The sequence below is a fragment of the Staurois parvus genome, unplaced genomic scaffold (genome assembly GCF_062004578.1).
Source record: "Staurois parvus isolate SC_StPar_1 unplaced genomic scaffold, SC_StPar_1.0 ptg000155l, whole genome shotgun sequence".
Classification (NCBI taxonomy): Eukaryota; Metazoa; Chordata; class Amphibia; order Anura; family Ranidae; genus Staurois; species Staurois parvus.
Genome location: NW_028317951.1, coordinates 2,369,160 through 2,392,521, shown reverse-complemented (window position 1 = coordinate 2,392,521; position 23,362 = coordinate 2,369,160). Strand labels below are relative to the sequence as shown.

General features: G+C 39.1%; 1 protein-coding gene across 1 annotated transcript in view; it reads left to right on the top strand.

Annotated features, from left to right (window-relative positions):
* The window catches only part of LOC149463242 (uncharacterized), a 276,228-nt gene that overhangs the window by 175,005 nt on the left and 77,861 nt on the right, over nucleotides 1–23,362 (top strand). Inside the window, exons 4-5 of the mRNA XM_089675410.1 lie at nucleotides 2,158–2,363; nucleotides 20,393–20,463. Of these exons, the coding sequence (XP_089531536.1) occupies nucleotides 2,158–2,363; nucleotides 20,393–20,463 (277 nt within the window). The remainder of the gene's footprint in view (nucleotides 1–2,157; nucleotides 2,364–20,392; nucleotides 20,464–23,362) is intronic.

Here is a 23,362-nt window from a genome sequence, read left to right as displayed (position 1 = left end):
GCACTATTCCTCCCACTGACACCAATGATACTTACCTTGCTGACCTCTGCTCCATCCTGGGCTCGCTCCCTCCCTCTCCCATCTACAGCCAGCATACTTGGCTGCAGCAGCACCATCTGCACGGTACAGACACTTACCGGTCAGCTGTCTTCCTTCTCCGGCCGCTCTCCTTTTCACTCGCTCCGGAAACTCCCTCATTCGATCTTCTTTGATTTTTGCGCTGCCGCTCGGCTCCTCCTCTCCAGGCTCCACCTCCTCGCCGATGATTGGCCGCCTGTGTGCCTCTCCTGAGCTACAGTTCCGGCGGGCAATCACAAGCAAGGAGGCGGAGCTGTTGAGTGGTCCCAGGGGTGTGGCCAGATGACAGGGGCGACATGTCATTCACACATTGCCTGGAGATGGATAGAGGAGCGGTGTCTCGGTTCCTAAGACCATCGGAAATATGTGTTTTCCAATGCTCCTAGGTGACCCCTGTGAAATGGTTGTTCGACCCCCAAAGGGGTTGCGACCCACAGGTTGAGATGCTTTAAATAGATGGCCTGGCCCAATATTGACCTTTGAGCTCACACATACATCTGCATGCATTCCTACAAACTTATACATGCTTAGCTATCACTACGTTCAAGGCCATGAGCAGAAATATGTGCATGCACAGATCTCTGAGCCAACTAGATAACAAGAATTTCCTGGTAGCCACGCATTTCCATCAACAAGGTGTGTTGAGATGCCATTCAGAATATATGCCACTGCTTTGCACCAATCCATGTAACATGCGTTGCTGAAAGCTGCCACAACGAGAAATCTATGTTAAACTATAGCTGGTGTTAACTGAATGATGGGAACATATACTACAGTTTGAAAAATTATTTTAACATAGATATCTGGAACGAGTAATAGATAGATAGATAGATAGATAGATAGATAGAGCATTGGTTGATTTTTTTTCTTTTTTATATGACTGACTTTGAAGCACATGTGCATGCTATCTCTAGGTGGAAGTGTTCAGATCTGAATGCTAAATTTGATTTGATCTAGCATATGTGCAGGTTAACCTCCTCAGACATCTAGTATTCCTGTCTGGTCAGTGCTGCCTATAGGAAGATGAGCCCTGATACCATTCCTGGTCTGGCTCTCAGCTCCAACTGGTTCATTTCCAGGTACTAGCAGGAATGTAAATATGGAATGAATCAACTTTTTCCACATTTTCTTTAGCAGTCCTTTTTATGAAGAACAGATTTTCCACAGAGGAAATTAAAAAGTACATAAAACTGGGAAACTGTGGTGTTGTTGAGAACAGCGTTGGCTTTCAACGTCATTTTATAACTAGTGGCATATATACAAATGGCATTAATAGAGACTACAAAGTTTGTTTCAATTAGCTCAGATTTTCTTACAGAAGATGAATTATCACCATTTGCCTAGAATAACATTTTTTTTTTTACAAAGCAATGTTTATTGTTATTGGTAAGCTTTCAAATAGAAGTTACAACTCTTTTTTTCAACGCATGATTCATATGCTGGCTTTTCTGTGTTAATTGGCTGAATTTAAAAGGTCATTTATAATTTTCAACCATTTCCCAAACTTTGAAAACATTATTTTTTTAGCTGTAATTTATATCAGACTGTATTGTTTTGGGGTTTTCTTTTCCTTTTTTTTTTGCATTTCTTCATCTCTTTTTATCAGTGCCGTTCTATGATTTTTTTTTCCCTTGCATATGTTTTGTGTAACTGTTTAGATGACATTCTTAGCTAGAAATGTATTTCTAAAATAGATTTTGTTTTGCTTTTGTTTTGTTCTTTCAAAATAATAGCCTGTAAATGTAGGACTGGGTTTAATACAATTGATCTGGACAGCAAAAAAAGCCTGATCTTTACACTGAGATATCTGGATTGCCATCTGAATACAATCTTCATGTAAAACAGATGCTAGAAATTTGTGTTTAGAATATTGTTTTGTGGGTACCTCTTTGAGTTAGCCTTTGGCAATATATGGCTTTCCCTATAGCCTGTGGGTTGGACATTTTGCTTTCCTAACTTAAAGTATATTTTCACACTGTAACACCAGAAATATATAACTTTTATTGTTCATGTTTCAGATAAATGTTGTAAAAGCATCAGGCTAGAGAGATTCATGTGTTCCTTCTATGACTCCCACAGGATGAGCAGCTGTCAGGTCAGTCCTCACTCTACAGCCCGAAGGCATCAAAAGCTGGGAGAGAAGGAGAGTTATTCTGCAGACAATCACAATCACACAGATATCTGATGGCCACAGTGCCTGAGTCATCCTTGAGTGACCCCTCCATCGATCGAAAACCACAGGTTACTACTTACACTGTCCTTTTTGGCAGGCCAACACGATCAAGGTACGGCAAAAACCACAAGCAATGCTGATAAGTTAATAGTTTGGTGTCATTCACATTTTGTTAAAATCAAGGTTTATTGTATTATAGAAGAAATGATAAGTATACTGTGAAAGGGCCTATTTAAAGTCAATCAAAAATTCCTCACAATGATTAAAAAGGAAAAATCTTGATTGAACTACAGTATATGGTATACAAACTCCCATGCAAGACACCTTGCAGGCATAAGATGGCCTATTTAAAGTATATGTAAATAAACAAAATTTTAAAAACTGCGTTAAAGTGCTTAGTACAAATATAAATGTAATACAGCAGCACCCATTATTGCTTGAACATTAAGAATGGAAAACATACGAATCAAATAAATGTGTGGTGCTGTCTCTTTGAACTGTTAATTATGAAAAATCACGTGTGAATAACAGTCAGAAATTAACAATGAAAAAAAAAATATCACTCCTACAGTGTCACATAAAAAAACAAACAGGCAGACATATAAAGTGCTTTAAATCAGTGACATAAAGTCAATAAGTGTTGACACACCATGCTTTAAAATGTGTAACTTGTGTTTAGAGAAAAATCCTCTAGATAGGTGCTTCTCCACCATCATATCAAACTGCTTAACAAGACTAATGGAACCCACAGATCAAGAGGTCTCACAGTGCTGTAATATGTGATCCAAAGAGCAGCCAGGATCCAAACACTCTCATCACATTCAGCAGCTTTGTAGTTAAGAACTCAAACATGTTGCAGTAAAAAGCACAGAAAGAGGCTCCATAGTGCAGTATTTAGGTTAACGTATTTATTAAAAAAGGATTGGTATTCAAAAAGCTTTAGTGTACAGCAAAGTGTACAAATGAGCACTGCATGAAAATGGTCCACCTTTCACAGCATGTGTGATGATATGACGGCTACATTTCGCCTGCTGCCCAATGTACTGTACGTTTCATCTGAAAAGACGTCATCATCATGCGTGCCATGAGCATTTTTTGACAGAGCTTTTAAGTCTACAACATTTATCCAAAATCTAAAAACAAAAGTTTTGACCTTCCTTACACATCAAGAGTTATTAGTGCAGCTTCGTAATGGGTAAACATATACTATGATAGTAACATAAAGAGAAGAGGACTTTTTGCACAGCCGTGTGCGTGTTCTTAAACATTTACTGTATCTCGTGCAATATGCAGCCAAAGTTAAAACATGTCAAAGGGATAGTCACTCATAATTCATAATTTGACGTGTCATTAATTGAAATTTGAAAAATGTCAAATGAGTATCTCCTTTAAGATGGCATGTGTTTTTACTATTTTCTTGCAAAAAGAAATAAAATATGAACATTTTGATGTAGCTTCCATAACTTAATCGGCTTTTCAGACAAAGCTATGTCATCTGATTTTAATGCATACGTAAAGCAATCTATATCATCAATAGCAGATGTAGACAGCGAACTACGTGATTACTTTTCTAACCAACTAGCAATCAACGTGATGAAGCTACTTTAATATTGGAAGCCTTTTAAGAGCATGACTGAGTTTTAGAGGGGGTTTTTCAAGAGAGATGGACGTTTTCCAAGAGGGAACCCAAACCATACTCTTCCAGATGAACGAGAGACATGAAAGTTTGTCATTACGCTTCCCTTTGTTCTGTATTTTATGGCCATGCCACCCAGTAAAGTTGTCCTAAATGGCCCGCACCGACATAAACTTCAAGAGAAAGAAAATGAAAATGTTATAAAGAAAAAAAATTCTTCAATGGAAAGTTCTCAAGCTTCAGAAGTTTTTGTGACTGACAATTTTAGTGTTCTCTTGAATGCAGCTCAGATATTCTAAAAACCTAGATGTTTGATGGAAAACACGAAGCATGCATAGTAATTCCAATCACACTGGGAGGAGGGGATTTATATAACATCATTTTCTGTATCTGGAATCTTTTCCGGGAGCTAGATCTGTGTTGCTTTACATGATTGCTGTTACTTAACTCTTTAATTTAAGGAGTGACTTGATGTTGTGGCTAAGCAAAGTTATTTAACATTTTGGTGTCTATGTCTTTATTTATGTCTTTATATATAATTTTTGCAAACCCAATTCTATTCACACATTTATTGGAAAAGTGATTGTCTTACCAAACCAGGCAAGTATTCAAACCATTACTGTGGTTAAAAATAATTTTTGGTCAATGCCTTTGTCTGTCTGCCTATCATTTTTTAATTTTTTTGGATATTCTTGGGCTTGTAAATTTGCTTAGTAAAAATGTACAGTATGATAATAGTATTTCAGAAATGTACATAACAAAAGCATAATACTACTACTACTAAAATAATAATGGTAACAACAGATATATAAAGCTACTGTATATAAGTCCTACATATGATTTTGGCTACATACATGAACATCATCATACATTATTCCCACTATCCTGTATTTGGAAATAGGACTATTTAAATATTATATCATTATGTCTGTATTGTATCCTTTATACTTAGAGCGGTAGTAAACACCTCTTGGTCACTTGTACCTCCAGGTAAGATTATAATACAACTTTTCAGTAGCTACAATGAATATCTCCTAAATGTGCACTGTTTAGGAGATTTTCATCAAGTTCTGTGTATGAAAAAAATGTGCTGTTGCGCTTATAGAGATATCAAATACTCTATATATCAGCTGCAGCAGTCTTAAATTTTGAACCTGAACGCACAAAACATAAATGTATAACCATATGGACCTTGCATAATATGTGCATAAAACAATAGAAATATAATAACTCTTTAATTTAAGGAGTGACTTGATGTTGTGGCTAACTAAGCAAAGTTATTTAATATTTTAGTGTCTTTGTCTTTGCAAACCCAGTTCTATTCACACATTAATTGTAAAAGTGATTGTCTTACCAAACCAGGCAAGTATTAAAACTACTACTGTAGTTAAAAATAATTTTTGACTATATAACTTTTGAAATATAACTCAGTCCCAAAACAGTGAAATAGTTGCAAAATGCTAGTGTTCAGCTCTTATTTTCTTGATTGTAAAATCTTCACACAACACAACAAGTGGCTCCACTGTGCTCAAAATAGTGCCCCACATGGACTGACACTCACCCTCATCCAATGACCACCTATCTCTAGAATGGTCATGCACGCTTTTGGGACTATCCCAGTGAACCGATTGTAGCAATAGGTAACCATCTCTCCTTGGAGTAAACTGTAACTGATAATAGGCAAGTTCCAAGAAGCCAACTTTCCCCTCTCCTCCACAGGCAGGATATGCAGTATATCACCATATATAAAGAAACAGAAGGGGACATCTCATAGTGTAAAACCGTTTAATATCTCTATTAAGGGGAAATTACTACAAAAAAAGAGGTGCTTGTCCGGGCGGATGTGACGTCAGCGGACGTTGCATCATCAAACCTCGACGCATTTCGATCCCAGATCGTCCTCAGGAAGTGCACTTTTCTGCACCTCCTGAGGATGATCTGGGATCAAAAGGCATCGAGGTTTGATGACGCAACTTCCGCTGACGTCACATCCGCCCTATGGAACGCACGGCGCTCAGAGGAGCAACCATCACAGCGGCACCCATTTTTTCATTGCAATAGCAACAAGGCTGAGTGAACCAGGTGCCAGGCGACAGGCACTTCTTTTGTGAGTGTATTTTTTGTAGTTATTTCCCCTTAATAAAGTTATTAACTGGTTTTACACTATGAGATGTCCCCTTCTGTTTCTTTATATATGGTGATATACTGCATATCCTGCCTGTGGAGGAGAGGAGAAAGTTGGCTTCTTGGAACTTGCCTATTATCAGTTACAGTTTACTCCAAGGAGAGGTGGTTACCTATTGCTACAATCGGTTCACTGGGATAGTCCCAAAAGCGTGCATGACCATTCTAGAGATAGGTGGTCATTGGATGATGGTTAGTGTCAGTCCATGTGGGGCACTATTTTGAGCACAGTGGAGCACCTGTTGTGTTGTGTGAAGATTTTACAATCAAGAGAATAAGAGCTGAACACTAGCACCTTGCACCTATTTCACTGCTTTGGGACTGAGTTATATTATATTTCCATTGCTTTATGGACATATTATGCACGGTCCATATGGTTATACATTCGTCAAGTTCTGCAGCTGGTGACACCACCAGCACATGTGCACTGTGCTCTGGATTGAGGACACACTGAATGTCAACCAGAGCTCTGTGCCATCATTGTGAGTCCAGTGCACATGCATGGGAGTGACATCATTGCAGCTTGGCCATTCAAATGGCCGGAACCCGTGAGCCCTGAAGGAAGACCAGGTGAAGAGGGAAGCCCTGGCAGAGGTGACAGTGTTCTGCTGGAGGTGTGCTAGTATGTAGCGCATAGTAGCATATTATGTCATTAATTTGCAGGGACACCAGTACTTTTTTTAAAGACTTCACCACCACTATAATGATTTATATTGAGTTTTCTCAATAAGCAGACTTCAACAGATGTGAGTGTTGAGTTTGAAACGACTTTGTACAATATTTTATTTAAAGACTGAGTGCACCAAAAAAAATTAAGTGCACACATTTTTTCAGATAAAAAATTGTGCATTCATTATCTTTTTCACAGGAGCCTGCAGAGCACTGCACTCGCTATCAATGTATCATGGGTGCAATGTCAGACTCCCAGAGAAACTGCCTACAGCTCTGTACAGACTGTCAGTTTCAGAGGTGAATGGACTAGGAGCGCACCGATCTACACGCTCGCAGTCCATTAAAACTACAAGTCTGTCTGCCGTGGTGGAAGATGGGACTTGTAGTTTATTCATTCACAGATCCCCATGAATGAATGACACTGCTTTGCAGTCGGAGCCCCTCAGATCCACCCCAGTTTTAAATGTCACAGCGGCTTTGGGGAACAGGAATCCCTGCTAGCTGGAACAAGGTAGAGGGGCTAATGTAGAGAGAGGTGTCTGTTAGAACATGTTACAGGTTACACCCTAAATATGGATGTAATCTATAATATATTCAAAAGGTGAATCTATACTTTAAATACTTAATAATTATGAAAAACAATGCCAAAAAGTAATCGGTGCTTTACAAAGTACACAGATGATTCACATCAGTTCCTGGCCCAACAGAATCTATAGTCTAATGTTACAACATTCAGACAAAACAGTAAGGCCAGTTTGAGTACAAGTAAATTATTCTACTAGTATTTTTTTGGAATAAAACTGAAGCAAGCAGAAGAATGCCATGGCATGGGAAAAAAATTTACATTTGTAAGAAAGATAGTAAGCATCTCATTTGTAGACCCTACCCTGTGCTTTATTGTCTCAAATACACACAGTTGCACACTCTAGTGGTATACAGATAGTGCTTGCTTCAGCATTATTTTGTAGACTAAGGTTTCCTACTAAACAACTGTCATCCAATGTTTTTGCTTAGCTGCCAGATCTCATGGCTTCGCCGCAATCAGCATTTCTTTTAAAGAAATAAACCATACTGGGCGTTCTAGAGGTGCACTTGGCTATCTCTACAGGAGCCCTCTCTGCAGCAGAGTAAGCTACATACTTCCAGCTTGCACTCATTAATTCTAATTAATCAGAATCTTAATTCTGTTAATTCCATGAACATCTATCTATCTATCTATCTATCTATCTATCTATCTATCTATCTATCTGTCTATCTATCTAAAATGGAGACAGAGATTGTATGAGGACAAATGCCATGTCACTGGCTCTAGGATTTTTTTGCAAATGAGGGAAAAAGTAATAATAGACCCTGGCATGCGAAGGATAACTAACTCCTTGGGTCATGTAGTGAGAAGTAGGATTATATGCCAACCACTGAGAGGTGTGCTTGCCAACTATGCAAGTACTACATAAAGCCAACACTAAGATTTCAACATTTCAAGGTAAGTGATCTACGGAGGCACCTTAAAGCCATTAGGTAAATCAGTATCATCTTGCTTGCCATTGGGGTTGATTTACTTAAGGCACATAGGCAGTTCACAAGAGATTTTTCCCTTAGCTTAGTGAATGTCGTTAAAATTCACTTTGCAAAGAATATCCAATCAGAGGCAAGGAAAAAGCTGTATTTTTGTTGGTGTGCGATTGGATTATGAAAGTCAGTAGAAGTTTGCCTCATTCATTAAGCTAAGGAAAATTGCCCTTGTAAAGTGATCAGACTATTTGATTTTAGTAAATTCATCCCTTTGAGTATTGAGTATACTGGTATATTATGTTATGTCTTGCATGCTAGTATATTATATTGTTAGCAATTGTACTTGCAAAGCTACTTTTATTGGCACAGAGTTGTATATAGCTGTCATTAAAACACAACTGTCACACTGTTTTTTGTCAGTCTATTTTAGGTTTTTTGCTTAAAGAATGTCTCTAGGAAAAACCTTCTTTAGTCTTGCAAAGAGCAGGGAAGGGTGGAAATTTCTGTCAAGTTCCTATTTCTTTCTATACCCCCTTTTAGGAGATTCACCACTTTATTTGTACTAGTGACAACTGAGAGAGAAAGGGAGGGGAAATCCAAAATATTACAGTTGTCCCCAGAACAAGAGGTGAGGGAAATGTTCAATTAGGGGCACTTGTTCTGGTGAGGACAGTTGTCTAAGGGAGGAATTCCTTTCATGTTGGAAGGTTTCCAGTAATTTATTTTTGTGTCTCTGTGATAGAAAGTGGAGGTAAGTTTCTTTATTGGTACACATACAGCATAAAAGGTTAAATATATATCTTTGGTTTATGCCTTCTGTATGAAAATCATATGTGGCTCAATAGTGCATGCCAGCAAACACTCTGTAACTCTCCCTATACAGTATGTTTGCTTTTAGTAATTTTGTATTTGACAATTTCAGTAGAATTACATTTATCAGACTCTAAAATTAGGTTATCATACCTTGATATAAAAAAATAATCTACTTTGCACCACCATTTAAACAAGTATTGGGGTAGTTCAGGGTTGCTTGGACTCCCTTGGTCTTCACCCTTGGTTTTTCTCATGCCTTAAAGTGGTTGTAAACCTCAGACATGAAATATGAACAAAGCATATCCCTATTTAGTGTGTACTTGTCTCAATCCAGAGCACTAAGTGTAATTTTTATCTGCTATCTCATTCCTCTACCATCAGCATAAATCACTTCTGACAAGTTTTCCTGACATCAAGAGAAAAATGGTGACAGAGGAGGGCAAAGCCTGTGATTGCCAGCCTCAGCTTTGTTCCTGTGTGCTGTATGAAGGGGGGGGGGGGGTGTCGCTACCCTCTAATTAGCTCTCAGAGCTCTCCTCACTGATGTAACTTCAGCTTCCAGCCCCTTGCTTTTCAGAGCTGAGAGATCCTGTGTAAACTCTGCACTTTGAATGGATGTAGGAGACAGGTGGCTGTGGATAAGGCAGGTACAATTTATGTAAGGGGACTTGTTTCATCTTTGTGTCTGTCACTTACTGGGTGTATATGAGGGTTTACAACCATTTTAACCTAGCCCTTAAACCTAGTCTTTAAAGTGTACTTAAACCTAAAAACAAAACATAATATGTTGCACTTTACCAGATGTTGTTGCATTTGTTTTAGTTTTTTTTTTATTCTTCATTTTTACCCGGTGATCCTGGCAATAACACACTTCCTGTCTTAGATTGCCTCCACTATCTATGGAGGAGCAACAAAGATACACTTAGACAGCAGCATTGTCTGGAGAGTGTAGTGGTAAAGGGACTAGTAGACTTAGATGGACTTTGTATACACGACTAACAAATTAAAGTCGAACTCCAGCTAACACTTGTTAAGCAGTTATAGAAATAGTCTTTTTTTTTCTTTTGGGATAAAGGTTTTAACTACAGTAAATTAAAAACGCTGAACATTGTAAGCACCCCTGTCAGTGCTAAATGGTTTTTCTCAACCCTCTGACTTCCACTTTTGCTGCACAGCTTGATCTGTCAAAGGAAGTTGAAAAGTAACAGCAGGATCAATGGATACAAAATATGTTATGGGAGACTCAAAAAAACAAACACTGATATGTTATTGCTTGTGACTGAATGCATCATATACATCATTTTATCGTTAGTGCCACTTTAACTGAGCTTATACTTAAAGTGTTACTAAACCTACAACAGTAAACTCAGTCTGTATATGCAGTAAAGTATGCTTGTTATACTCACTGTGGAACCTAAGGGGTTATTCCTCTGCATTGTGTAAAAATGTTGTTCAAACCTGTATTATCTGATCCTCCCCTTCTTCCAGTGTCCCCCTCTTATCTCCTGATAAGACATATCGTGTGCAGTTACTATGCACATGCTCGGTTTGGTGTGTATTGCTATAGAGCTTTTTTTTTCTTGGGAGAGTGCATATCATCAGCACAGGGCCAATCAGCACTGTCCAGACAGAGGTCAGGGGTTCTGCATCCTCCTAGAGCAGAATGAAAACTCCTTCTACAGGCTTTAAACAGTGCTCAGGTGGACACTGATAGAAGTCACAAGACTGCTCTAACTGCTGATGAGAAAAGGTATTTAATAGTTTATATAACATAATTGCACTTCCGTGTTCTGTGTATTGTGGGAGACCAGATATAACGAATACAGTCCCTGGGTTTAGCAACACTTTAAATCTAACACTTTAACCTCCCTGGAGGTATTCCCGAATGCAGCTTGGGGTAAAGTTTCAGTACCACAAATGGTAACCCCGAGCTACACTCAGGAATACCATGCGGCGCTGCTCCGCAATCCCTCGCTCACTTACCTTGTCCTGCACTCCCACGAAGTCCCTCCTGCAGTGTCCCCGGCAATGTAATCTGGCAGATGCCGACATCTGTCATCTGGGTTCCGTCCCCTGCGAGCGTCGGGACGTACGGGGGACGGAACGGTGGGAAATTTGAAAATGACAAAAAGTGACATTCACTAAAATCACTAAAATCACATAGTAAAACATTACTGTATCAAACCATTTCACATACATGTTGTCCCGAGTGCTTTGTCCTGTGCCCTGCCTGCATTTTTACTGTTCTTTCTGCCTGGAAACTGAGAAACGTCCATGGCGTCCAAAAAGCGTCCCTTTACGTCAAAAGCGGTTTTAGACCAGCTAGAGAACAGCGATAGTAAATTAGAACCACTTGCAGAATTGAGTGATGATTCGTGGGGAAATTCGTCATCAGACACTGAAAACAATTTTGCGACTTTGCTCAGTGATGTGCGAACTTTTCAGTGTTTTTGGTTTGATTATATTATTGAATTAAATTTATTATTATTATATTATTATTTTTTAGGATTATTTATTAAATTATAATTTATGATTTTGTGTTTCAAGTTTTATCCTACCCGGGATGTTTACTAGACTCTTGTTCGGACAGATTTCAGTGAGTTATTCCTAAGAATTACAGGCCTACAATATAAAACGCCAAATTTCCATGCAAAATAATGGTACCGCTTTCAGCACCAAAAATCTGAAATAATCATACCACCAGGGAGGTTAATTCATCATTACATTAATTTTGTTGTTTTGTGTTTATTGCTTGAAATCCACCTATACAGTATATGTCATAATGTACTGTGTTTGAAAACCATACGGGAATCTGTCAATTATATTGTCCTTGGACACTACACTGATTCCACTACTATATTCTCTTGTTGGACAAATTATGCAAATATGTGTATGTCGAGCATGTGTCCTAGGATGACAGGTGAATGCTCCATTTTACAGATTCATTTAAGTTCATCCTAAAGACATTATATCACACCAGGGGTGACTGACCATTTGGAAACTCGGGCACTGCCCAAGGGCCCGGGGTCAGTAGGGGGCCCCATGAGATGCCCCTGGTACCTTTTTCATAGGCTTTTTTGAGTTTGGGCAAGGACACGGGGGCCCCATGATCCGCTATTGCCCGGGGGCCCCATGAGTTGTCAGTCTGCCCCTGCATCACACCCTATGTCTACCAATGTGGTTGTACAGTTGGAGTTGAATTTGTTAGATCAAACAGCAAGGTTGATTTACTAAAGACAAATAGATTGTTCACTTTGTAAGAGCATGTTACTCCAATGTTTCATATTCCTGATATGTGCATGTTGTACCATATACTTGTGGTTAACAGGATCTTGTTCTCTTTGTATTGCTTCCTTTGTGTGAAATACCTGGTGATCCTGCCAGTTCCCATGTTTTCCTATTTCAAACTGGCCATGCTAGTCATGCTTCCTGTACATCCATTCAATGGGAAGATCAATGTCCTGCCATTTCACCACCCCCACCTCTCTAAGCCCCTTATGCAGCTGAGAGAGGAGATTATGTTGTCATTTATGAAAAAAGGTATTTATAATTTTATATATATATATATATATATATACAGTATATATATGTACAAAAAGGACAACCCGCTATATCCTCATAAATATGTGGTAAAAAGAAGGTGCAGCGGTACAGTAAATAACGTGAAACTCATATGACAAAAAACATATATATAGTAACTTGAGTGAGCAGAATTAGTGCATAATAAATGGTATGATATAAAAGATCAATTTCTTATATAGTGTCCAAAAGTGATGAATAATCATGACATCAGGTGGTGGGTGCATCCGTGACAATTCTTCCTCCTAATACACTCACCAGCAACATATATTAAATGTGCATTTAAAATGGAAAAAATCTCCTCCAGCAGGTCAGCCTTATCCACCGCCAGGTACAGGTAAAAGGTATGCACAGCTTTCATTCAACAGAGACAGTAGATTCTCCCAAAAGATGACTCAATCCTCTGAAGTAAAATGGCCCCACCTTGAAGGGAACAGCTCACAAAAGAAGCCCAGAGAAAAACGCTTATGGTGCAGAAACATTTATTTAAATATAAAGAAACATCCACGTGGCGCATAAAATCAGATGTCATCCACTAACAAAGATGGTTGCCGGACCATCATATGGACACGGTGGTGTGACGTCAGCATGTAGGCTCCTCCCTGACGTGTTTCTTGCACACGCAAGTTCTCAAAGGGATCCGCCTCCTATGGACGCCATGACAATACAACGCTTTAAATAGCCCCATGCGCACACATAGCCGGGTGCCATTTTGAAGAAGACCAGGAACGACCAATATCCAGGACTGTCTGCACCATAATATAAAGCTGCATGAGCTGAACTCAAAAAGAGAGATAAACAAAATCTACAGGACTAATGTTAGCGGGATCTCCACTCTAAAATAGGCTGCAAATAGTAAAGCAATATGAAAACGAGTGTATAATTGAATCATATGCTATTGCCATATAAGTGTGTGAAATGACATACAGTATAGCGCCACCATATTATTGAAGTAATCTGAGTGATCAAATCAAAATGATAAAAAATTGACACTGAACGAGAAAAAACAGCGTAAATGTGCTGCAAACTATAGCATATAAGTTGCAGCAAGATGAAAAAAAATAATTATACTATATATATAAACGGCCAGCAGTATATTAACAGGGTGTTGTGTAAAAAAACTAATGTCAAAATACAGTCCTGGTAGGTGTATGGTCATACGATGATATGTTAAAAATACATACGTATAATTGGCACTCATAGATGTACCCATATCATAAAAAATTAAAATACAATACAATTTATATGTTATATAGTTTGCAGCACATTTAGGCAGTTTTTTCTCATTCAGTGTAAATTTTTTAGCATTTTGATTTGTTCACTCAGATTATACACTCATTTTCATATTGCTTTACTATTTGCAGCCTATTTTAGAGTGGAGATCCCAGTAACATTAGCCTGGTAGATTTTGTTTATCTCTCTTTTTACTACCAGTAATATATTGATATGGGTTAGAATAAATGTATATATGCAGATTAGTGAACGCACTCTAACAAGCGGCTAATTGCACTAAAAGGAACCACAAAACCTTTCTGTATAAATTTGACAAAAAACGGAAAGTGCAGCGCTATAAAAGAAGAAAATAAATAAATAAATTGTCCTTTTAAAGTGATAAACTAACAATAAATGTCCAATGTAGCCGTATCAAATGAGATGAGTGGTCCAGAGGAAAACTTCAAAAAGCTCTGATGTCATCCAATATCCCAATACGAAAGCAATAGATAGATTGCCCACTTACCAGAAGCGCAATCTTAATGCGCATATAAAGGTCATATGTAGCCGGGGTCCTGTATGGATACTGCCTGGAAATACACTGATGGTTCCTCACTGGTATGGGGGTACCAGTCTGGTCAGATCACACTGCTCCTCAGATCCACACACAGAAGCCTGAAATGCTGGGGCTGAGGTATGAAGGCTCAGTGCCAGGTATAAAAAATAAAGGCGCTCATAGTGTAGTATTGCTAAATAAAGATTTATTAAAACCAATGTGCAAAATGAAACACATACGCTAATGTGCCTATAGCCTGTAGATGATGAAATAGGCTGTTAAAAACACCTAAAAGCACTGACCAGTATGAATCAAAGGGTGGCCGCTGGACCTCCTGATCTCGCGGCGTGACGTCAAGGTGTGCGAAGGCTCCTCCTATATAGCAATACTACACTATGAGCACCTTTATTTGTATGGGCAATCTATCTATTCCTTTCGTATTGGGATATTGGATGACATCAGAGCTGTTTGAAGTTTTCCTCTGGACCACTCATCTCATTTGATATGGCTACATTGGACATTTTTGGGGTTAGAATGAATGGCAAATTGAACATCAATGAGCACACAGCTGATTATAACACAGTCTGCTATAAAGAGTAATAACAATGTTAAGTTGGCAAAAAATAGATTTTAAACCCTTAACTAGAATTATGAGGGTAAATAATTTAGATAATAAACAATATTAGTAAACATTAAATGCAATATAAATGTTGATAACATTACACTAAGTTAGAGTGCACACTAAGGGATTTGCTGGGATACAGCGTCTCTTAAGAGATACCTCTTTAACCACTTGCCCTCATGAGGATTACCCCCCTTCCTGACCAGGCCATTTTTTGCGTTACAGCACTGCGTTATTTTAACTGACAATTGCATGGTCATGCAACACTGCACCCAAAAGAAAATTATGTCCTTTTTTTCCCACGAAATTAACTTTCTTTCGGTGGTATTTGATCACCTGTGTGGTTTTTATGTTTGCTCTATAAAAAAAAAGACCACAAATTTTGAGAAAAAAAAACAATATTTTTTACTTTTTGCTATTAAACATGTCCAGTACAAAAATTTAAAAAATAACATTTCGGCATAAATTTAGGCCAAAATGCATTCTGCTACATGTCTTTGCTAAACAAAAAATCCCAATATGTGTAAATTAAATGGTTTATGTGAAAATGTTAGCGCTTACAAATGGCGGTATAGATACTGCAATAAGGGGGATGGTGCTGCGCTACCCCAACCCAATATAAATAAGTGAAATGAATAGAATGATATGTGAACAAATAAAAGTGTGGATCATGAATTATACCTCAATCTAGTGAATAAACAACAATAAGGTGAAAATTTTGCTTCCTCAATGACAAAATAATACATGTAGTGACAAAATGAATAAAAAATCATAGTGAACAAAAATAAATATAAATAGAATGAGCTCAATACAGTGAATATTACAACTCATCTTGACCTAATATTGAATGCAACCAAAAAAATCTAATATATATGAAGTGAATACATAAAAAAATCAAGGTACTAAAACGTATTGTATCACATGACATAGAAAACCCATGTGCCAAAAAAATAGTGAAAAAATGATAATGTGACCAAACACAAAATTATTGTGCACAGTCCAAAAAAAACTGTGTTCATTCAATAGGTGACAATGTCTGGTGATCACTCCAACAAATGAATCCGACACCAGCTAGCATGCACTCTCACCTATACGCTGCGAACCCCAGGGGTCAACACACGCAACACAGCAGCGCTCAGAGGAACGATCCTAATCACATCTGTACCCTTGGCCGTAATCCAGGAAATTTACCAATAGTGGTGGTATCCGCTCACGGAGTTAATCTGCCAATCTCCTCTCAATCAGTCCCCATAAAGAAGGTTATAAAAAAAGGACTCCCATAGTCCTTTAGTAAGCTTGAAATATTTATTAAATAAAAACAGCCAAAAGCCTACTTACAAAAACCTGCAGAGAACACACAAGGGTGTACTTGCATGGGTGTTCCAAGATGGCGGCTGCCATCTGCGCCAGAAATGACGTCACCACGCTTCCGTCCTACGCGTTGCGTCATGAATCACGTGACTTCCTCAGGGCCAGAGATACTGGAATTTTTTATTTTTTAAAATTTTTACTGGATGGCTGGTGCACAGCCATCCAAAGCAGTGTGCACGAGCTGACAAGAAGGAGAATTGTATTGTTTACATACAGTTCTCCTCCCTGTCGGAGATGCTCAGTAATCACTGGGTGATGGAGATTAATCACCGGCCGGGACCCGGTGATTGACATCTGCGGCCACCCCCTACCTGAAAATGAAAAATCTCGTATATATACGTGATTTTGCTCACCCGTGCCGCCCTATAGCAGTATATCTACAATAGGGCGATGGGGAAGCAGTTAAAAAAAAAAACCACAAGGCCTCAGGGCAGCAATTGTTAGGGGCAGTCTTTAGTCCTGACTCTTAAGCCTGCTAAATGCTGGGGCCCGTTGGCACACATTAACCTCCCTGCTGGTATTCCTGAGTGTAGCTCGGGGTTAATTATTAGTGCAAAAACTGGTAACCCCGAGCTACACTCAGGATTACCATGCTGCGTTGCTCTGGGATTCCATTTTTCACTTACCTTGTCCTGCGCTCCCGCGATGTCCCCCCTGCAGCGTCCCCGGCCATCTCCTCTGGTCGATTCCTGCATCCGTCTTCCGGGTTCCGGTTCCTGCGAGCGTCAGGACGTACGGGACATACGGGAGCTGGAACCAGTGGGAAATTTACAAATTTTTAAAAGTGACATTCACTAAATACACTAAAATCACATAGTAAAACATTACTGTTTCAAACCATTTCACATACATATTGTCCCTAGTGCTTTGTCCTGTGCCCTGCCTGCATTTTTACTGTTCTTTCTGCCAGGAAACTGAGAAAAGTCCATGGCGTCCAAAAAGCGTCCCTTTAGGTCAAAAGCGGTTTTAGACCGGCTAGAGAACAGTGATAGTAAATCAGAACCACTTGCAGAATTGAGTGATAATGATTTGTGGGGAAATTCGTCATCAGTGATGTGCAAACTTGGCTCTATATTTCAAATTTCAGTGTTTTGGGTTTGATTACATTATTGAATTAAATTTATTATTATTTTTATTATTATATGATTTTTATGATTATTTATTATATTATAATTTATGATTTCGTGTTTCAAATTTTATCATACCCGAGATGTTTACTAGACTCTTTACCAGACAGATTTCAGTGAGTTATTCCTAAGAATTACAGGCCTACAATAAAAAAAGGACATATTTCCATGCAAAAAAAGTATCGCTTTGAGCAAAGAAATATTGACATAATCATACCGCTAGGGAGGCTAAGGCAGTCAATAAGACCTGCAGGCAGCATTAAATATATGAAGTAACTGGAAGGTAGTTCCTAATGGCTCAGTCACTAACGGTGGTAACAAGTAACGGCTACAAGGCCCTCTCACCAGACCCAGTGACACAGCAGCAGTGGTCTCTCCGATTGGGTACCTGCTCACTCTGGGTTGCCCATGATCACTCTGGTAGGTAGCTTCATCCCTTAGTACTCAGGTCATGCTCTGTACCCTCTGGCTGTCCCTCGCACAGCTGTGGGCTCCTCTGACCAGGTTCTTTCTCTCTTGGTGTTTCCTTGACACAATCCTATCACACTCCTGTCACATCACTCTCCTGTCACACTCTGAGGAGAATCCTTTTTCCAGAAGCATCTGGATCTCTCCTCCTTACTATTGATTGGTCCATTGCTGTTGCTTCCTGTGCTGGGGAAGCGAGTCCACACACAGACTGTCCTCTCTTGTGGTTAAACTCTGTGCTACTGACAGGAAGATGGGGAGAAGCGGGGAGTTCCACAGACAACCTACAGCTTAGCTCTCCTTTGTCTTTATACAGCAAGCTGTTTACCCAGTAATCTGGTGAAGAGGGCAGGCAGATGAGCTGGGAGGGGGATAAGGATTGTCTGCCCGGCTATACTACTTTAAGGGCTCATGCACACTAGACTCTTCTGAAAGCCTTTGTTCTGACAGGAGAAAAGCAGTGATATAAATGCACCTCAATCCATTCAGGAGCATCAAGCGTTTGGGTGCTTATTCATTTAATTGGCCAGAATATTAATTTATTCTCGCTATTGAAATGAATGAACGCTCAAGCGCTAAACGCACCAAGTACAGGCTTTTTTTCTGGCCAAATGCCCCTCTTCTGAGCATGATTTTGGTTCATTCAGATTTCTGCCCCTAATAGCCCCCCGTCAAAACAGCTGCCTTTGAGAAGCTCATTCAGTACTCTTTTATTTTAGATCTGTGTTACTGCTTGTGAAAATGTTTTGTGGAACCAGAAACATCACAAAATAAGATGCATCCTTTTTACTTAACACTCAAAGCCTTGAATGAAAGGTTTCTTTACAAATTTGTACTAGTTACCTTTCTACAGATTTGAATATACTTCTCAGGTGCCGATTTAAAATTGTGGCTGCCAAACTTTGTGCACATTCCTGAGCATTTGGCAGTCCGTTAATATGAATGAGTTACTACATGAGTACACACAAAAGCCGTGCGTGCTTGGGCATACCTATGTGGTGTAAATGGGCCCAAAAGCATTGATATCATTTGAAATGCAACATGTACTAATGTAATATCCAGGCAGCCATTGCTGTCCCCCTTCCCCTGGCTGTCATGCTGATCGATTGGCTTCAGAACTTTCTGAAACACCATACTGGAACACATATGAAGACCAAGGATACACATTTGTACTAGCTACCTTTCTACAGATTTGAATGTACTTCCCAGTATATTCCCTAGCAACTACCTGATACAAAAGCAATACGGACAATAAACAATCACTTTTTTCCTACTAGCTTAGTAGTGAGTAAGGGCCAGTTCATACCACTTGTTTTCCCACACCTCATAGAAATGTGCTGCCCTCTGCAGATGCCATTAATTCTTAATAGCATCCCCACATGTCTAGCCAATGTGGGTGTGTTTATGGCCACCAAAATACATAGTACCACTGTACCATGCAGTTTAGTGCGGCACGATTTTTAAAATCATGGCTGCCAAGCATTCCTGCGTGTTTGGCAGCCTGTTAAAATTAATGAGTTACCATAAATACATGAGAACACACAAAAGCCGTGTGTTGGGCATACCTATGTGCTGTAAATGGGCCCAAAAGCATTTTTGTCATTTTAAATGCAACATGTACTAATGTAATATCCAGGCAGCCATTGATGTCCCCCTCCCCCTGGCTGTCATGCTGATCGATTGGCTTCAGAACTTTCTGAAACACCATACTGGAACACATATGAAGACCAAGGATACTGACTTTACTTTGTGCTCTACATGCTTGTTCTAAGTTCGTGTCAGAAAATATAAACCAGACACTGCCAGATAACTAGAATTATCAAAACGAGGTCAGTAATGGCAAGCTCTATATTTCTCTCAGCACAGAATTCCTTTAAATGATTAGTACTCAGCACAGGAGAAGCACCGTGGGCTCCCATGCAGAGCACAAATTTCTAATTGAGCATCAATGCCATGGAAAACATAACCAGATGTGGAGTGAGGAATAACAGTAATGCAGTTAATTTGCCCTTCTTGGATATCTGAAGAATTGTATGTAGAATGTATTTGGGGTGGCATGACAGTAATGTTCAAGATATAGATAGAGCGGTCTGAAAAAAACATTGTCACTCTAGGGTGAATCTCCCTAGTGGGGCCATGGGATCTGTATCACTTTAGAAGGAGATTTACTACTGACTTGTTTTGATTGGAGTTGCCCTTTAATATGCTTTATGTAATGCATAACCTATGGTCACTATCTCATATAATAATCTATATAAAGTAAGATACAAGTAAGTCAAGCCTATGTATATGCAGTTCTAGCATTTCTCTATCTCTAATCTTGATTATTTTATCTATAAATTCAAGATTATGTTAAGTCTTCATCTTTTCATCTTGTTTTCATTTCCAGTCTTTTACGGTCTGCACATCAATCTGCATGTATAAGTAGAAGCATTCCAGTGGAGCACAGACTACGGAAAAGTGAGTGAATTCCTAAGACTTTTCATTTGTGTACGTTCCATGTCACTCCGAATGAAATCAAGCTTTTCCTCTCTCTTTAATGTCATTAGACTTGCATTTGCACAACAGTTCTCTGCTACATCCCTTTTATCACACTTCACACTAACCTGTGCATCTTGTTGATGCAGGCATCTGAAAATAGTTATCATTTGTTCTAGCAGGATAAATTTGTATCTGCTCTTTTCTCCTTTCAACATCAGAGGTTGCCTGTAAATGATATAAATGGATTTAATGTCTGCATGTAAATCTCATCCCTGCATTATGCATAAAGTCTGTATAGCTGACTGTTTATACTAAATAAACAATACTTTATTTTACTATTGTATCTGTTGCTCCAAGAATAAATGAAAATACTGTATGTCAATTGTAAATGTTAATCTACTTTAATACTATACTTTCTGTACCTTTTTAAATGCCAGAAACATACACTTTTATTAAAGTAGAACTATACTGACACAATAGCATAGTATAAGGAAATGGATGTATGGGTGGCATTATGGCATATACATGGGAAAGGTTAATGTAATCCCTGTTATCATGATTTATTTACTAGCAAAAAGAAATAAAGTTAAATCTAATACAATAGATTGCATACTGATAATCTAATGTATGACATACTGATAAACAGTCATTGGTATACAACTTTTTGTGTTTGTTGCATTGATGTATTTCATGATTCATTCTATGCGGGATGCAATTTTAAATCAATAACTACACAAGTCAGATATTTTGTTACTATTATTTTATCTAGACCCATGATTTTCATAGCAGTTTACAGTGTAAGAGTGCCCATTACCAGGCAGGATTCTGTAGATTTCAGGGGCAGACTGACCATTTGGAAACTCGAGCACTGCCCTAGGGCCCAGGGTCAGTAGGGGGCCCCATGAGATGCCCCTGGTACATTTTTCATAGGCTTTTTTGAGTTTAGGCAAGGACACAGGGGCCCCATGATCCCCTATTGCCTGGGGGCCCCATGAGTTGTCAGTCCGCCCCTGGTAGATTGTATTTATTTACTGCAGGTACTTATATAGTGCCATCAATTTACGTAGTGCTTTATATATATATTGTACATTCACATCTGTCCCTAACCCTCAATGGGTGTACAATCTAAGGTACCTAACTCACATTCATCATACACATACTAGGGCCATTTTAGACAATTAACCTACCACATGTCTTTGGGGTGTAGGAGGAAACCAGAGTACCTGGCGGAAACCCACGCAGGCACAGAGAGAACATGCAAACTCCACCCATATGGAAGAAAAATATATTTGAAATATATTTTAAAATATTCTTCCCAAATACATTGACATATATTTGAAATACTACAATTTTGGTCATATTCAATATATTTCAAAATATATTTCAATATATATATTTATTGAAATATATTTACTGCATGTTGAAATATGTTTTTATATATTACAAAATATATGAAAACTATTTTTTTTTTTAAATATATTCTTCAGATTTTTTTAACATATTTTTGTAAAAGTACTCCAAAAATGTAGATTTGTATTTTTAAAGACATATTTGAAAATGTACTTTTAAAAATATTTTTCATATATTTTGTAATAAAAACACATTTCAACATACAGTGTGTATATATATATATATATCATTCAATATATATAAAATTATTTAAATATATTGAATATGGCCAAAATTCAAATGTATGTCAATATATTTGGGACAAATAATTTTAAAATATAATTTTCCTCCATGTGGGCAGGCAGGTGGTGCAGTGGTTGGGATTTGAACCAACAACCCTAGTACTGCCAGGTGGAAGTGTTAACCATTTAGCCACTGTGCTGCCCGAGAGATGACTATAGAACATGGAATGATCTGTCATTGTAGTGGTTTAGTTGTTATTTCTATGGTATTGCAGTTCTAGGGCCCTGGGTAAATTCCCACAAGGGATATTCTCTGAATTGAGTTTGTATGTATGTGCATGTGTTTTCACGGGTCCCCAATTTCCCCCATCATTCAACCACAATATATTAGTTGATTAGCTGCTGGCTGCATTGGTCCTAGTATATGTGTATGTATGTGTAAGGGACCGCCCGGCGGTACCACTAGCACTCCACTGAATAGGCGTCCCCAGCGCACGGAATCTAAGTCCCAGGGTGCTTGTTCACCAGGGCCCCTGATGGTGGGGATGGACTTGGAGCCCCCCGAGACCAGGTCGTGACTACTGGGTACGTCCGTCAGTGGTAGTGGTATGCGCCAAGGGCTCCCACGGGAAAGAGTCTGATATGAGGAGGTCAGAAGACCCCTCTGCGAGAGATGGATGGATGAGCAAGGTCAGACGGGCCGGGTCGGTAACAGAGAGGACGGTAAGGTACAAGGCAGCGGGCAGAGAATGTTCGGGTCACACGCCAGGTCAGCAACAGCAGGTCAAATCCAATAGGGGGCATCCAGGAGAGAGGTCAGACAAAGCAAGGGTGAGGACAGGAGAAATTAGCAAGGTCAGGTACAATTCGGGTCAATAACTTACAGGGCACAGGTTCTCAGAATCACAGGATGCAGGAAAGACCAGAAGGCACTGAATGACAGCTCAGGGCCATTTAAATATCCTGCCTTGCGCTGCCATTGGTGCCCAGCGGGCGGCCGCGGCTTCTACTGCGCATGCGCGAACTCGAACGCCGCGGCCGGCCCGGACCTAGTGCCCGTGTCCCTGCACAGGGCGGTGCACTGCGCCTGCGCCGGGACCATCGCGGCGGGGATCGAGGAGATCCCTGACAGTATGACTGTTGTGGGGACATTACATGTTTTTCTTCTTTTAGGTCACTAACATAAATGGTTGAATGTGTTTTTGTAAATCTCTGTAAAATTTGGCAGCGCTATAAAATAAAACACT